Source organism: Fundulus heteroclitus, chromosome 3, assembly GCF_011125445.2.
Source record: "Fundulus heteroclitus isolate FHET01 chromosome 3, MU-UCD_Fhet_4.1, whole genome shotgun sequence".
Classification (NCBI taxonomy): domain Eukaryota; kingdom Metazoa; phylum Chordata; class Actinopteri; order Cyprinodontiformes; family Fundulidae; genus Fundulus; species Fundulus heteroclitus.
The window spans coordinates 4,018,057-4,033,753 of record NC_046363.1 but is presented as its reverse complement, the minus strand read 5'-3'; the positions used below and the strand labels follow the sequence as shown (position 1 = coordinate 4,033,753).

The following is a 15,697-nucleotide window of genomic DNA, read 5'->3' as shown; positions in this document are numbered from 1 at the left end:
GGGCAGCGCAGAGAGCAGCCGCCCCGCTCCTCTCCATCACAAGCCCTCCTTTCTGCAGCGGCTGCTCCTCATCCTACAGCGCACCATGTGCCACAATCAGCCCTCCCTCCCCCACCAACATTCAACTTCCAAGTGAAAAACAATAGTACATATTAATGAGACGGTCCCCCGCCCCAGTACTGCAGACAGAGCCGAGGGTCGTCGGCGGACAGCCATCCCCCTCGGACATCTGGATCCCATCACCCGGGGAACTCCTCTCAGAGCGGATGGCGGTGGAGGCTCCTGGGGTCTGGGTCCGTCTGACGCGTGCCAGAATAAACAGGGAGTCTGCTGCCTTTTGTTTTCTTCGCAACCTGAATGACTTTACAAAACATCTTCTCCCTTACAAAAAAAAAATACGGCTTTTCATGCGGATCACACCTGCACGGCGAGCTGCATTAATAATTCTGCAAATCCAACTTTTTTTTTTTTGTTTTTGCCTCAGATAACAATTAAACCACTGGTTATTATCTTCGCCTATTTTCACATCAAATAAAGGGCTAAAAAGACTACGAAAGCTATAAAGTCCTGAAAAAAGTGGCTGGTTTTCGCTTGTTGCTTTAAAATGCAACATTATTCTGAAACCAGTCTGTATTAATCTTTTAGATGCCCTGCTCAGGTTGTGTGAAAACTGAATAATAATAATAATAATTTGGCCATTTTTGCTCCTCTTCAGAGCAACGTTGAGGTTGTGCTGCTTTTTGAGTTTATTTTCTTATTTCACTGAAGCCTATGAACGGCTTAACGTTGTTCTGATTCTGAGTCATGCTTCGGTTTCCATCCCTGTAGAATAAACGATCTACAATTTTGGGAGATCGGGTGGTTTTCTTTTTTTATAGTTATGAAATTATTAATTAAATGGTTTTAGTGAATTAATGCCTCATTTTCCTTCCTGATTCAACTTCATACCTGCGACAGCCGCTTTGTCCCCAGTAACCTTCTAGAGGTCACAGAATTATGGAGATTTATGTGTTTTTATCTCATATATAATTATCTGAAAACGTTCCTTTAGTCCAATTTAGTTTGATTCTGATGCCCATTCGGCACTGAAGGCTGACTCAAAGAATGGGTAATCTCCTGACCTCTGATCAGGACATTTCACCACATCTCCTGTTTTATATCACAACGGACGGCTGCAGAACGTCCAACAGGAAATGGCACCGTTTGAAAAGCAGAAGCAGTCGGGCACAAGAGCGACCAAAGTGGTTGGAAAAGGTGGACCCTGCTGAACTGACCAGTCTCAGCTTACCTTTAACGAAGCTGTGCTACTCACAATAGAGAACCGTATAGTTTTATTTAGCATAAAAAACCTTAGAACCATTCTAATCTGCATCAAATCTCCTACATAGAGGGCTCTGTTTTTTTTTCCTGAACTATTTCTAGTCAAATGTCCCCTTCCTTTAGTGTCGCTGCGGTTTCTCCTGCTACTGCTGGATCTTCACAGAGGAAGGCATTTGGCACTTATTATGAAAATCTCCGTGTGATCGAACAACAGGACAACTAAAGAAATCAAGCACAAGAACATCAAGTATATAAAAAAAGAAAAAAAGAAGAAGAACACTGAAAACAGGAGAAATCCAACCAAACAGCGCCGCGCTGGCTGAGAGCTGGAGCGCTGCAGCACTAACCCTGCTCCATTTGCATGAGAATGTGTGCCTTTTTTTTTCTCCTTTTCCGAGAGGAATGTTACGTCTGTGAAGGCCCGTTACACACACACGGTCCAGAAGCGTCCGTCTCTGTGACTCACATTCACGCCGCGCCTGCAGCCCTACGCGGCCGGCGTGAAGCCTCCAGGAGCCGCGGCTCGCCTCCTCAGGCTCAGGGTTGGGCTGGCTGAGGGGCGGCCACGAGGAAGCACTTGGGTTTTCACGGATTGTGTTTTAGCGTCGACCCTGCGCTCACCAGTCCCACACAAGCCCCGCGTGTGAAGGGCTCCCAGCGGGGTCCACAGTAAGTCAGGTCACGAGACATCAGGGTTCCTCAGAACGGTCAGCTGGCTCTTTGTGATTTTTAGATTCGTTTCCAAACATGAAAAGATGGATTTTTTTTTTAAGGACTGCTTTTTTTGCCTTTAAATACATATATTTATATATATATTTTTTTAAATCTCACAAACGTAATGTACAATAAAACAGAGTGAAGGTCTCTGGTGGGTCCAGACGTATTTAAAAAGAGGACAAATACTGAGAGGGGATGAGCGGGTGAGGCAGAGCGGGTCACACGGTGGTTTCCCCTGCTTGCTGTTGGCCAGTCTCGTGTAAAAACCTCCTCCATGAGTCAGCGTCTTACCGGACCAGATCCAGAAGCCCGACGTGATGCCCACTATGAGAGTCATGAGGTATTTGATCATGAAGACGGTGAAGTCCGGGCTCATGTCGCGCTGGCTCTGGACGGGACACGGCACGCGTACGTCTTGCACGACCGGCTGACCCACGTCTTCTCCCACCGCTCGCGGAAAGGCCTGCTCGTAGAAGTAGCAGGCGATGACGATGGTGGCCGGCACCGTGTAGAGCACGCTGAAGATCCCGATGCGCACCATCAGCTTCTCCAGCTTCTCCGTCTTGGTGCCGTCGTGCTTCATGATGGTCCGGATGCGGAAAGAGGGACACGAACCCGGCCAGGAGGGAAGGAGGTGCCGATGAACAGGTAGACGAAGAGCGCGCCAGGACGAAGCCGCGCAGCGCGTCCACGCTGTTGATGCCCACGAAGCAGACCCCCGCTGAGCACGTCGCCGTCCACCTGACCCACCGCCAGGATGGTGATGGTCTTTATGGCGGGAACGGCCCAGGCCGCCAGGTGGAAGTACTGGGAGTTAGCCTCGATGGCTTCGTGGCCCCACTTCATCCCCGCGGCCAGGAACCAGGTGAGGGCCAGGATGACCCACCAGATGGAGCTGGCCATGCTGAAGAAGTAGAGCATCATGAAGAGGATGGTGCAGCCCTCCTTCTTGGTGCCCTGCACCACGGTCCTCATGTCGTTGTCGAAGCGGTCGTTGCAAACCACCTTGTCTTCCAGCAGGAATCCAGCAATGTAGGCGACGGACACCATGGTGTAGCAGCCGGAGAGGAAGACTATGGGCCGCTCCGGGTAGCTGAAGCGCTTCATATCCACCAGGTAGGTCAGCAACCGTGACAGCGTGGAAGCGCAACACAGGATGGACCAGATCCCGATCCATATCCGCGCGAATTTCAGCTCCTCCTCGCTGAAGTACATCATTCCGTGGGACTTCTTCAGCTCGCACGGCGCGCCGCAGTTCTCCTGGCCGAGGAAGCGGGTAGTTCAGGTAGGGGGGCACGGTGAGCGAGGCCGGGCACCGGAACTGGCCGTGCGTGGTCTCGGGCGGGAGGTGCTTGGTGGGGTGGGCTCCTCCGGGCCTCTCGGGCTCCGCGTGTTCCGTCATGTTCTGGCCCACGCACAGCTCCTCGGCGCCGTGCACCGGGAACTTCTCGCACGCGAGGCTGTCGGGCCACTGGAAGCCGAACTTGTTCATGAGCGCCTCGCAGCCCTGCCGCGCGCGGTTGCACAGCGAGCGGCAGGGCGGCAGCGCCTGCTCCAGCACCGTGCACACGGGCGCGTACATGGAGCAGAGGAAGAACTTTAAGTCCGGCGAGCACTGCACCTTCACCAGCGGGTAGAACTGGTGCACCTCCAGGCCCGCGTCGTCCTGGCTCGTGTGGCCCAGCAGGTTGGGCATGATGGTCTCGTTGTAGGCGATGTCCGTGCACAGCGGGATGGAGATGGGCTGGCAGAAGCCGTGCTCCGGGATAGACATTCCTCGCTCCCCGCCGCCGTACTGAGCGTTTGCCCTGAGGATCGCCGGCAGGAGGAGCGGCAGCAGAGGGAAAGCGGCGCGGAGCAGCCTGCGGAGCGGCATGGCGAGGAAAGGACGACTTTCTGCTTGTTGGGAATAACTTGACGCGTCCTCAGCGGGCAGCAGCAGCAACCTCCCTGCGCGCTCTTTGTTGCCGAGCTCAACGCGGCTCCTTCCAGCGGTGCTTCCGTCCCTGTCCTCAGCGTCTCATCCCGCAGCAGGGGATAGAAATGGAACAGAGATCCGCGATCCTTAGCCGCGAACCCGAACCCCTTATTTAAAATCCTCTTTGGAGCCGAATGAAGCGGTTTTCTCGCACCGCAGGGGCCGCCTCAGTATTCCGTCTGCGCTACACGGAGTCAGAGCGCCGATCAAACCCTCTCTCTCTCACACACACACGCACTCTGCCTCCATCAGAGTGGAGCCAAGCGTGCGCCATGGGGGGAAGCATCCGCTGAGAACTTTCAAAATAAAGCTATCAGACTGCTGCCTTCAGACCCCGCTCACTGATTTATGGCTAAAAAGATGTTCCTCTCTTAAGAATATAACAAATGAGAGAGAAAACCATAGAGTTTTATTTTATATGATCAGAAGTGACAAGTAGAAATAAATAACAGTGTTATTTTCTTTACAAAAAGCACAAAAGAGATTTCCCAATTTGATCATATTCCAGGACCAGTACCTGCTTATCGCATACTGTGACCGTAGGGGGCGCTGTTTCTTCTGCACGCCGTAAACAATGTTTCACAACAAAACAGAGATAAAAAGGAAAAAAAATAAACGACACATTGTAGGCCATATACAATTTCTATGACCTTGGTCATACATTGAAATAAATGTGTTTTTATTGTATACTTTTGAGAGAAAAAAACTGCTCGTTACCATTTATGGCCAGTAACGTCAGAATGAAAGTAACACGAGGTGTGAAGGCTTTGAAAATATTACAAATTTGTTCAGTGTTTTGTCTCTCATTTGGCTGTGATTTTTGTTGGTGTTGCTGTTGTTATTTTTACATTTTCGAAATAAAAAGTAGGTTTAGTCTGACCAGTTTGTTCCATTTCTTGTTGGTATTTTCTTTTTTCTTATGTAAATTATGAAAAGAATAATGCGCCAAATTTAAATTTCCTAATGACAAAATCCAACAGCTAAGCTATATATGCACAGATCCACTGCCTCAGTCACTAAACATCTTCTTTTTCTTGCATAACTTTTCAGCTCTATTTAATCCTATAACATGAAATTATTTCTAAGGGGAAATTAGGCGCTGTAGAAACTCACATTTTCTACGTTTCTTCAGTCACCTGAGCGCAGGTGATACAAACCTATAGGCTTCTGATAAATAAGGGAAATCAAATAAGGAGGAAGTAGTCGTAGTAATGCCTTGTAAATAAAAAGATGCCAGTGCATCCAATGTCGATTGGAAAGAGGTAACTAACCTACCTGGGAATACAGTAAACAATAATGAGTACAAATCCATCTACCCATTTCTAATCTGCATAATCCCTCATGGGGTCACTGGTGCCTATCTCCAGCGTTCACTGGGCGAGAGGCAGGGTTCACCCTGGACAGGTTGCCAGTCTGTTGCAGAGCAACACAGAGAGACAAACAACCATTCACACCTAAGGACAATTTAGAGAGACCAATTAACCTAACAGTCATGTTTTTGAACTGTGGGAGGAAGCTGGAGTACCCAGAGAGAACCCACGCATGCACAGGGAGAACATGCAAACTCCATGCAGAAAGACCCAGGGGTGTACTCGAACCCAGGACCTTCTTGCTGCAAGGCAACAGGGCTACCCACTGCGCCACTGTGCAGCAGATTTGTGGCATGTACAAAGTATTAAAACACAAATATTTAATTTTATACTTCACTGACCAATATTCAATGACAATCATAAAAATCTCCATTAAAATCTATTAGATCAGTTAGAAAAAGTCTGGGATTTTAAATGGCTAGATTTGGAGGAGTTCTGAGTTTAGAAGTTGCTCAAATTGCTCAAATCTAATGGAGAAGGACAACAGTGTAAAACAGTGAATCTGTGGAAAGATAATAATTGGTTCTGTCAGCTAGTCCCAAAATAAGACGGTGTTCTACTGAAACAGGACACTCTTCTGTCTCATATATATTAAAATAAATAGATTCAAATGTTTCTCAATCAAGTGTTCAATTTATGGAGTTTTATGCATCACGTTTTATGTGTGAACATTTAAATAATTAAAATTGAAATAAAATTGAAATTTGATACTTTTTTTAAAAATTGAAATTTTATTTCTTTCAGATAACACATGTGCATAAAACTATAATCCTAAAGTATCCCTGTGAGGAAAAGGCAGTTTCTGCACATCTACTTCCTGTCTACTTGCGTCACATTTCCTCCAGCTTTACAGCCACCCTCCCTTTCTCTCTTTGTGTGTGTGTGTGTGTGTGTGTGTGTGTGTGTGTGTTTGTGTCTCCCTCCCTGTTTCTAGCTCTGTATATCTAACTCTCACTCTGTCTCTTGCTCTAATAAATCTATCCATTCACTGTGAGTCACCAAGCCAGAAGGGAGGTATAGTCCCTCCAGTGAGCTCTGGGCCTACCCTGGGAAACCTCCAAAGGAAGGACCCCAGGAGGTATCCTGACCATATGCTCAAACCACCTCAGCTGACCCCATTTATTGGTCAGGAGCAGTGGCTCTTCTTAGAGGACACTCATTTTAGTTGGACACTCAGGATGTTGTTCCTTTGGTCATGATCTGAATAGCAAAGGTTGGAATGTAGACAGACTGGTTTGGTCAGCTTAGCCTCTTGGTTTAGCTCTTTCTTTACCGTGACAGACCAGAAGATTACTGCAGTATCGGTTCCAAGACCTCTATTCACCTCCCTCCTTCTTCTGGATTTAACCCATCCCTTAGGGAGCAGTGGGCGATCTTTACAGTGCATGGGGAGCATTATGGGGCTCAAAGTCTCAGAGACCCACAGTGGCAGTCTGTGGGGTTTGACCCGGGTACTTGCAGCTTTCTCAGAACACAAGCATGCTGCTCTAACCACTAATCCACAACTCCCCCCAAAGGAAAGGAAGGAAGAAAACAACAAAGTATAATTTTCACGTTTTGCATGAAGTTTCTGATTCAAATGCAGGAAAACTCCCAGGGGACAAGAAAAAAAGTTCTGTTTCTTGTGATACACGGAATTGTAAAAGGGGTACCTTTACCGCGGGAGGGTGGATCACAGTGAGAGAGAATGGGGGACAGGTGAGCAGAGGGAATTCTTGAATGGAATTGCAAGGAAAGCAGAGAGTTGAGACCATCTTACTGGTTTTGAAGCTGGAGTCAGGGAGGAGTGAGCAAAGCCCAGGGCTGGAGGCCCATGTGGTGAACAGAGGTCAGGTTGGGGAGTGGGGGGGGGGGGGGGGGGGGGCAGACAGGTTATGCTGGAGGCACGAGGGAGAAAGAAGCTTTGAGGATACCAATCATGGAAGTGGGAAGAGGCTGTAGAATGAGGGGGTTGGAGCTTTGAATCCAAGGAGCGTCACAGAGAACCAGATCCAGGGGAGAACTTGGGCGATAACCTTGGAGGAGAGATTAGATTTAACATGAGCAAAGGCACAAGGGAATGACTTGGAGCGATGCACCTTCTGCAGCTCCTAGAGGAAGAGGAAGGCCACAGATACACAGCACTCCCAGATCCCTGACAATAATAGCATTGCATTAAAGATAAAAAAAAAATTCTTTAGTCATATTCTTTGACCAAAAGCTGCTGTAAACAAATATATTCTCTATCCAAGTTTAAATTAACCCCCCCCCCCCCCCCCCCCCCCCCCCAGAGCTCAGGAGCATAGAAACTACATTTCGCCTCACCTTGTTTAGTTCTGGTCATGGAAACAATGCATGAGCAGGTTTCTGAAGACCGAAGGGATCTATGTTGTTCATACTTGGCTATTAACTCTATTAACTCTATGTTGGGTCAAGAACATTCAGTGCTTTATAGACCAATAACCAATTAAATATTAATACAAACAGGGAACTAGGACAGGGATTTAAGAACTTGTGTGATATGATGTATTTTCTGGTGTTGGTCAGGACATTTTGGGTGATTTACAGCTGCCTGCTGGATTTTTCAGAGACCAATAAAGACACCGTTACAGGAATCTAACCAATTGATGATAAAGGCATGTATCAAACTCTTTGTGCTGGCTCTGTATTCACCCAGGTTCCTTGCATGCTCTGTGGTCTTTTGTTATAATTTGGGTTTTTGTTTGTTTTTTCCTCTGGACTTTTCTTCAGCCTGTCACCTCTCAGCCACCAGCCACTATCCTGTCAGCTCTGCCCCAGTCAATCAGCCCAAATCTACTCCACCTGGTCACCTGCTTACTTATACCTGCCTCTGCCAACTCATCCTTGCCAGAACATCACTTCTCTCATCTCGTCAATGTGTCTAGTATTCCAGTTTTTATGTGCCCTGTCTCTACCGCAACCCCGGTCCTCTAGAGCCGGTGTCCTGCAACCTTTAGACGTGTCCCTGGTCTGACAGGCCTGAGTCAAATAATCAGGTAATTAGCAGGACTCTGAAGAACCTGACTGCATACTGAGGAGCTAATTGTGCTATTTGATTCAGGTGTGTGGGGGACCGAAGGACTGGAGTTGGCCACCCCTGCAGTCTACCGGATCCCGTGTGCCTGCCAGCTGGACCTCCAGTTAAAGTTGCATACTGCATGCTGCATGCTGCAGTTCGGCCTACTTTCCCGTGAGTCTCAGTCTTTTGCTCCGCCTGTTCTGGTGTTTTCCCGGCCTACATGGCTTGGTCTGGTCTAAATGAACAGACATACATACGCCACACAGAACTAAGCTTTTTCTTCTGATACAGAAGACAAGGACACTTTTATTTGAACTTTTCTATTTTTTTGTTTATCAAAGAGCTCTATTTTGTTTTGTTTTTTCTAATTCTTTGTGTTAAAAAAATAATAATACTTGTTGAGTGCAATAAATGATCATTGTTCAACTTCCACTCAGAGTCCAACTTTCTGAACCTAGAGAATGTGTTTTTTTTCCTAACATTGAGGTTAAAAGTGCTACAGATGTATGTCATTCAAAACTTTTACCAGTGAAACCTCAGTGCTGTGTTTTAAAGCCTAACTAGAAAGCAAAGAAGAGATCATTTTTATCATAATTAATCTTTAATAGAAATGGTAGATTGGATATGAGCCGGAAATAACCTATAACGGTTTCTTTAAACAGAGGTTTGGTCACTGCAGTTTTCAGGTTCTGACCGAAGGGAAATATTTACTAGTAATAGTAATATCATCTTTATTGTCATTGAAACATACATTCCAATGAAATTTGTTCTCTGCATTTAACCCATCACCCTTGGGGAGCAGCAGGCTGCCATGTGCAGCGCCCGGGGAGCAATCTGGGTTTAAGGGACTTGCTCAGGGACCAAGAGTGCAGGCAGTTGGGATCGAACCGTGTACTTGCATCCTTCTCTAACCACTAGGCCAACACTCCCCATACACCGAGATGCAGCTCGGTAGGCAATTTGGGGTTAATTGCCCAGGGGCACATCGACATGTGGCAAGGGGAAGCTGGAATTGAACCCACAACTTTCTGATTGCCAGATGACTACTCAACCCATGAACCCATCAAGCCACAGTCGTCCCTGTGGCATGATGGGTATCTGCAATATTTCAAAGCTAACACAACTAAAAACTGTTTTTAAAACCCTGGTGGTTAACAAATCTGAGCAGCATATTGTGGATTTTAAGTTCTAAAGTTTTTACTTGGCTCTACGCAACTGCATGAGTTTCAGAAGAGTATCTTTGAGGGCCAGCCTGAATTCCTCTTGGCCTGCCTAAGAGTGGGGTCAGGTAAAGCAGACTCCAGTGGAGTTTTGAGTGAACACCCTGCTTTTCAGTGATTGGCCGAGGCATGAGGAGAAATGAGAATTTATTTTTTTTTCTCTGAGGAAGTCCAGAAAAACTGAAGAGCGACGGCGTTAATATTAAGGACCACTGTGAATAAGTTAGTGAACTGATTGGCAAAATCAAGCAGGGACGGTGGAATTGGCTTATTATAAAATTATAATATTACAATAATCCCCCATAACTTCTATTTGGTTTGTTTTTTTATCGCAAATACAGAAGACAAGTTAGCTCTGCCTGTTAAACATTTCATTTAAATACATTTAGGCCAAATGAGCTGGGTATTGACTATTAATAATTCCTTTAATAAAGTTCATTAAATGTGAGGCCTGTACACTAAGTTATACTTTCTTTTTCTGTGTGTGTAAAAATATTATATGGACAGGTAATGTTAATATGTAAATAGCAGACATCTTGCTATCAGATCTTAGGGCCTGTAGTTAGTCTCATTAATATTAACCTTCCAAGAATATAACACATTGGCTTCATGCAGATGTATCTGATACTTCTTATGACCATACCCTCTGCTGTCAGTTTTATTTTGACTGCAAATATTTTATAACTTGTTTCCTGATTGCAGATGTAAGCTGAATAGTCAGAAGGTACTCAGAATTCTGAAGATAACATATGTGAACCATACCTGGTAAATTGGTCAGGGTAACCTTCTGTGTTACAAAATAAGGTTATATAGTGCAGATGATATTTTGTGATAAAAGTACAGAATCATGTAATCCAGACAAGCATATTGTGATCATTGTAACAATAAATAAAAATAAGGTTATTGTAAATTACAATTTAGACCCAGAAAGTTTAGCTTAAAGGCTGGTTAGGAGTCACTAATTTAACCTTTAAACAATTTATCGTAATTATGTTGCCTTAATCTTAACAATTTTGTAAAGTGCACCTAAAATGCATTCTTGTTTAGATTTTTACCCACGTGGTGTGGCAGTTTATTGCTTTGTTCTGTTGTTGCCAGTTTGATTGTTTGAGAAACCAACCTGTAGTGTTGAACATTATTAAAACTCTGTATCAGACAACATATGGCTATATATATATATATATATATATATATATATATATATATATATATATATATATATATATATATATATATATATAGATATATATATATATATAGATATCTATATATATAGATATATAGATATAGATATATCTATCTATATATAGCTAGATATATATCGCTCTATCTATCTATATCTCTCTCGATATCTCTCTATCTCTCTCTCTCTCGCTCTCTCTCTCGCTCTAGCTCGCTCGCTCTCGCTCTCGCTAGCTCGATCTCGCTATCTCGCTCTCTCGCTCTATATCTCGCTCTCTCTCTCTCTCTCTCTAGCTCTCTCTCTCTCTCTCGCTAGATCTCTCTCTCTCTCTCTAGCTCGCTCTCTATAGCTCTCTCTCTCTCTCGCTCGCTCTCTCTCGATCTCGATCTCTCGATCTCGCTCTCTAGCTCTCTCTCTCTCTCTCTCTCTCTCTCTCTCTCTCTCTCTCTCTCTCTCTCTCTCTCTCTATCTCTCTCTCTCTCTCTCTCTCTCTCTCTCTCTCTCTCTCTCTCTCTCTATCTCTATATCTATCTATCTCTATAGATATATATATATAGATAGATATATATATCTCTAGATAGATCTCTAATCTATAGATATAGATAGATAGATCGCTCGATCGCTCGCTCTCTCTCGCTAGATCGATAGATAGATCTCTATATCTATATCTCTCTATCTCTATATAGATATATCTATCTCTATATATATCGATCTATATATAGATAGATCGCTAGATCGATCTCTATCGATCTCGATCTCGCGCTCGATCGATAGCTCGCTCGATAGATAGCTCGCTCGATCGCTCTCTCTCTCTCTCTCTCTCTATATCTATATCTCTCTCATATATAGATATATATATATATATATCTATCTATATATCTCTCATCTCTATTCGATATGACGTTCAAGCTGTGCCTGTAATAAATCTCACACTACCAAAGGTAGCTGACAGCTCCCATGTCCTGGCCGCTGTTTAAGGTGCCCTTTTTCTCCACTTGAGCAACTGCCCCCCAAAATGTCTGTGCACACCGCTGACATTAAACCATTACTTCCATAAACAGTGCGCTGCTGTGTGACATCTGCGGTTGCGGGTCACTTTGCGTCTTGAACTGTTCCGACAGCAGTATAATGGTGGTCGCATTTATGTTATATATTTTATGTTTCCGTCCGTCCGTTGTCTTCCGCTTATCCGGGGTCGGGTCGCGGGGGTAGCAGCTTCAGTAGGGAGGCCCAGACGTCCCTCTCCCCAGCCACTTGGGCCAGCGCCTCAGGAGGATCCCAAGGCGTTCCCAGGCCAGCCGGGAGACATAGTCCCTCCAGCGTGTCCTGGGTCTTCCTCTGGGTCTCCTCCCGGTGGGACGTGCCCGGAACACCTCTCCAGGGAGGCGTCCAGGAGACATCCTGACCAGATGCCCGAGCCACCTCAACTGGCTCCTCTGGACGTGGAGGAGCAGCGGCTCTACTCTGAGTCCTCCCCGGATGACTGAGCTCCTCACCCTATCTCTAAGGGAGAGCCCAGACACACTACGGAGAAAACTCATTTCAGCCGCTTGTATCCGGGATCTCGTTCTTTCGGTCATGACCCAAAGCTCGTGACCATAGATGAGGGTAGGAACGTAGATCGACCGGTAAATCGAGAGCTTCGCCTTTTGGCTCAGCTCTCTCTTCACCACAACAGATCGGTACAGCGCCCACTTCACAGCAGATGCTGCACCAATCTGCCTGTCAATCTCCCGCTCCATCTTCCCCTCATTCGTGAACAAGACCCCAAGATACTTGAACTCCTCCACTAGGGGCAGGACATCCTCCCCAACCTGTAGAAGGCACTCTACCCTTTTCCGGTTCAAGACCATGGTCTCGGATTTGGAGGCACTGATTTTCATCCCGGCCGCTTCGCACTCGGCTGCGAACCGCTCATATTTTATGTTTCATGATTCAAAATCTTAACCTACAGAGAAGTCTTTATGACAATTATGACAACTATTCAGTCACAGACTTTTTGACAACTAAATGCTAAAGGTGGTGTAGGAGCTGGGGAGTTTGTCCTGTAATCAACTGGTTGCCGGTTTGAACCCCTGCCCTAACCGTCTCAGTTGTTGTGTCTTAGGGCAAAACACTTCACATGTTTTTCCTGCTGCCAGTGGTCAGGGTCTAGTGGCACCGATCGTCTGACAGCCTCACTTCTGTCAGTTGGCCCCAGGGCTGCCGTGGCTACAATGTAGCTCACCACCATCAGCATGTGAATGACTGAATGTAGAGTAAAGCACTGGGGTCCTCAGGACCTGTTAAAGTATTGTACAAGTGCAGGCCATCTACCACCTGTGAAACACAAAGATAAGAAATATCCTGTTTTAAAAAGTTCCCAGCATTGTACATATCTCATCCGAACAATTATTTGCATAAAATCTACAACTCAAAATGTTACTTCCTTATAGCTAATAGAAAAAGCATCGTAGATTTTAAAAAAAAAAGGTAATCTGATCGTTTTTTATCAATTAAATTATCTAAAATTTGAATGATATTGAAATGAATGATAATAAGATAAGAAATATATTTAGAAAAACGGTCTGTAGATTTAAATTGAGTTCAGTCAGAGCTTAGTAACAGGCTTTCATGAATTACTTTATCATTTAAAGCACGGATTCCTGGGCCACGGAGGTCTATAGTTGTGCGAGGGATGATAAAGGAGGTAGAAGTGTTATTGGCGGCTTATAAACTTAACAGGGCGTTCCAACAGGCAGCAGTTGCTCTGGTGCTCTTTGAAATTTTCCAGGTGGGAATTTTCCACTGAAGCAAGGCGGGCAGGACTGCAGCACCGCTCGCTGCTGAACCCAGAGTGAGAGTTCCTTTGTGTCACTTTCCTGCACAATTATGATGTCATTTCATGTAATGAGCCTTTGCACCACGTATGTTCAGAACCACGCAGCAGAGAGAAATCATGCAAACAAAGGGAAATACATGACTCCATAAACGCACAGATCCAGACTCCCTGACTAGCCTCTTCATCTGTCTGTCAGAAAAACAGAGAAACAATGCATGGTAACAAAGGAATGCTAGTTCATCTTCTCTGGAAGGTAAAGAACGTATACAGTCCACATGTAGAGGAGCTGCAGCCTAACCTTTGTTATGATCCTGACTTCACTGTTAAACAACATGACAAAGCTTACATGTGAAGGCGGATGATGTGCAGGTTTCAGAGGAACTTCTGAGGCTCGCTCTAATCTTGTCTAGTAACCACAATTAGTTCCTGATTAAAAACAAGGAAAATATATTTACCACACTACAAAAAGACTTCAAATTCCCACTTTTATGGAAGTTAAAAGAGACATTCTTTATTTGTACATTTACTAATGTCTATCATATAACTGCCTTCAACTTTGCGCTTCTTTTGCTTTTCTTTCGCATAGAAAGTACTCCTGGCTTCAGGTATTTTTTCTGTTTCCTTTCTGTCTTCTGAACCAAAAGCAGTAGATGGCTGTTTTCATTGAGCTTGGCTCTGCCGGGAAGGATTCTCTGGACTGTCCACCACTGAGAAGAATGGGAAAGTCTAAGGGATTCAGCGAATATCTAAGAAGTAGAGTTGTAGAGCTACAAAAGTTGGAAAGGTTTTTTTTGGGCCACCTCTAAGCAACTGCAGATGATCTAATGATTAACAATATTACTTAATATAATGTGTATGTTGTATGTGTTTAGGATGGCTGTTCTGATGCTAATTTATCATTGCAGACCCTCAGTCTGGACGTTTTACCGAGCCTCCCTGGTGGGATGTTAGTGCATTTGCATAACTTCAGGTTGTCCAAACAAATGTTTAGCTTCCTGTGCAACTAACTGTGTTCAGCACTCGAGCAACAAGATTTGACTTTTAATGAATATGGTGTGATTTGGTCAACGGACTTATGAACAATGAAGTTGGATAAAACAAACTCCATTTTATTAAACACTCTCACAGTATCAGGAAACGTAGATGCTGATAGGACAGATTTTCTTAATATTAAAGTGACAGCATGGAAGTGCTCAGTTTCAAATTTAAGATTAGACTCATTCATGTGATGACTTCATCCAGTAAAACATTTTATTATTTAGGTTCTCTTTTCTTCAAAATGAGCCTTCAATACACCTAAATGTAACTGACAAATACTTGGGTTGTACCACTGACTCCTTCCACCTGTGTATGCTCAGATAAAATAGAAAATCCTGATGCAGCACATAGGTAATCATTGTTTTTATTATTGACAGCAAAATACAAGCTATTAAAATAGCAGACTGTGAGCCTCTAGAACAGTTTCTCCCACAAAGGGGAGCAAATAACTCCAGGTATTTACATTTTATGTCCCTTAAATAAAGCATTTGAGAAGGGGCATGCTGCTACGTAGTGGTGGACACTGACTGTGTTGGAGCTGGTGTGAATGTTTTGAGTGAGTATAGCAGCAGAAGAGCTTGTATGGTCCAAATTAAGAGAGATAGAAAAATAACCCTCGCAGACAGAATAAGATTCTCCAAAGAAAAAACATTTCAATTACATGCACAACAGATAACTGCAATGTGTAAAAAGCAGTGAAAGTAAAATATAGAAAGAGTGCAGAATTAGGATTGATGCCTACTAAGCTAAGCTATTGTCTTCATGCAGGAGACAATGGCATCAGAACATCTTGGATTGTTCAAAATTAAGCAGTTTACCACTGGTTAGTTAAGTTACATCAAAGATGTTTAAAGTCGCTGTTGTGAGCTTTTAGAAATGGTGGGTCTGATTCTTGTAAGGGAGTTGCTTGAGTGAAGCAACTAGTGATGCCACCCGCTGCCAAATCAGTAACCAATAGTTTTCTGACATCAAGTTTTTTCAGCCCAACTCGTTTCATTTGGAACCTTGGCTAAGAAGGTACTAAACAACGG

General features: G+C 44.6%; 1 protein-coding gene across 1 annotated transcript in view; it reads right to left on the bottom strand.

Annotated features, from left to right (window-relative positions):
• The window catches only part of fzd1 (frizzled class receptor 1), a 7,489-nt gene extending 3,110 nt beyond the window's left edge, over positions 1-4,379 (bottom strand). Inside the window, 9 exon segments of the mRNA XM_012881894.3 lie at positions 1,787-1,872; positions 2,262-2,445; positions 2,448-2,496; positions 2,498-2,638; positions 2,640-2,663; positions 2,665-2,699; positions 2,702-2,756; positions 2,758-3,312; positions 3,314-4,379. Coding sequence (XP_012737348.2) covers positions 1,787-1,872; positions 2,262-2,445; positions 2,448-2,496; positions 2,498-2,638; positions 2,640-2,663; positions 2,665-2,699; positions 2,702-2,756; positions 2,758-3,312; positions 3,314-3,913 — 1,729 coding nt within the window. The 5' untranslated portion in view covers positions 3,914-4,379.
• Between the last annotated feature and the right edge of the window lie 11,318 nt (positions 4,380-15,697).